Source organism: Anabrus simplex, chromosome 5 (assembly GCF_040414725.1).
Source record: "Anabrus simplex isolate iqAnaSimp1 chromosome 5, ASM4041472v1, whole genome shotgun sequence".
Lineage (NCBI taxonomy): Eukaryota > Metazoa > Arthropoda > Insecta > Orthoptera > Tettigoniidae > Anabrus > Anabrus simplex.
Window position 1 is genome coordinate 364123494 of NC_090269.1, and position 1328 is coordinate 364124821.

Consider the following 1328-nt stretch of genomic DNA (forward strand, 5'->3'; position numbering starts at 1 on the left):
GGTGGTTTCCCATTTTCACACCAGACACATGCTTGTGCTGTACCTTAATTAAGACCACGGCCGCTTCCTTCCCACTTCTAGCCCTTTCCTATCTCTTCTATCCTCTTTGTCGCCATAAGACCTATCTGTGTTGGTGCGACATAAAGCAAATTGATTTATATTTAATATGTGGGCTACTTATTGTGTACACAGGTATTTTCATATGTAATTCTCTCTATATATATACAGTATACGTGAGTTGTGACTTTCAGAGAACTGTGGAAAACCATTAGATAGTGTATAAAATTTAAGTTATGTCAGTATTTTAACAGGCGTACAATGTTTACATCGTGTATTGGTGACAGAGTGCTGTCTCCCTCTCTCTCTCCCCCCCCTTGCCCGCTCCTCATCACATTGCGCCACAGCAGTTCTAGATAATTCCACTCCGATTGGACACTGATCCCCACCTGCACATCTATACCGCCCTGTAACTTGTAGATACACAATTCCCACAATTTTGAAATGTAACTTCGTTATATCAGAAAGGACGGGGCAATCAGAAATGTATTATTTCCCAGCAAAGTTATAACATTCTTAATCTCATGGAATGGCTCTTACAATGGTACAGCTAACTCCTCGGCTTCTCTTCTTTCTTCTTCTTCTTCATCTTCTTCATCTTCCTCCTCCGATTCACTGCTTCCATGATGAATGACTAGTTCCTCCACTTCAGGAAGACCTCTCACCTCATTATTGTAGAACTCGACAATCTTCTTCTCAGTGTGTTTTACTTCATTTCTCCACATCTCTGCTGTCGCCTATAGGATATATTGAAGTATCACAACCTGACAAGTATATTATAAACTCCACTTGCATATATCCAATAAATAACATTTCCACTTGGCCTACCTGATCAAGAGATTCTTTCCACACAGCTGTAGCTCTGTCCAATCCGTGACCAGGTCTTGAAGCCACTGTTTTGTTATAATACTGTTTTGCCACAGACCATACAAATTCGATGGCATTGAAAAATGAGTGGTATGGAGGAAGTCGTAAGACAGTATGGCCTTCACTGTGCAGCATCTCGTCAACAATGTACCTGGTTTTAAAGAAACAGAGAAATATTGTTATGCATACATGAAAGTCAAATACACGAGTGTAAACAACATTATCTAAACTTATGTTTACGTGCTTCTGTACCTCTTTACGTGACTTCGATTCATATTACACAACCTTTGCAGCTCATCTTTTGTGGCATTTTCTGGTGGAGAAACTCCATTCTGCCTTAACCATGACTGTAAATTAAAGGAAAAATAAAAATTAATTTCTGTAACATCATTAAACATCATTCA

The 1328-nt window shown here is 39.2% G+C and overlaps 1 protein-coding gene across 1 annotated transcript; it reads right to left on the reverse strand.

Annotated features, from left to right (window-relative positions):
• Positions 1-265: 265 nt before the first annotated feature.
• On the reverse strand, positions 266-1062 carry LOC137501052 (uncharacterized). Its single transcript, XM_068227927.1, has 2 exons — positions 886-1062; positions 266-794 (listed from the first exon to the last, which is right to left on the reverse strand). Exons 1-2 carry the CDS (start codon positions 1057-1059, stop codon positions 594-596), a joined length of 375 nt encoding a protein of 124 aa, XP_068084028.1. The 5' UTR covers positions 1060-1062; the 3' UTR covers positions 266-593.
• Between the last annotated feature and the right edge of the window lie 266 nt (positions 1063-1328).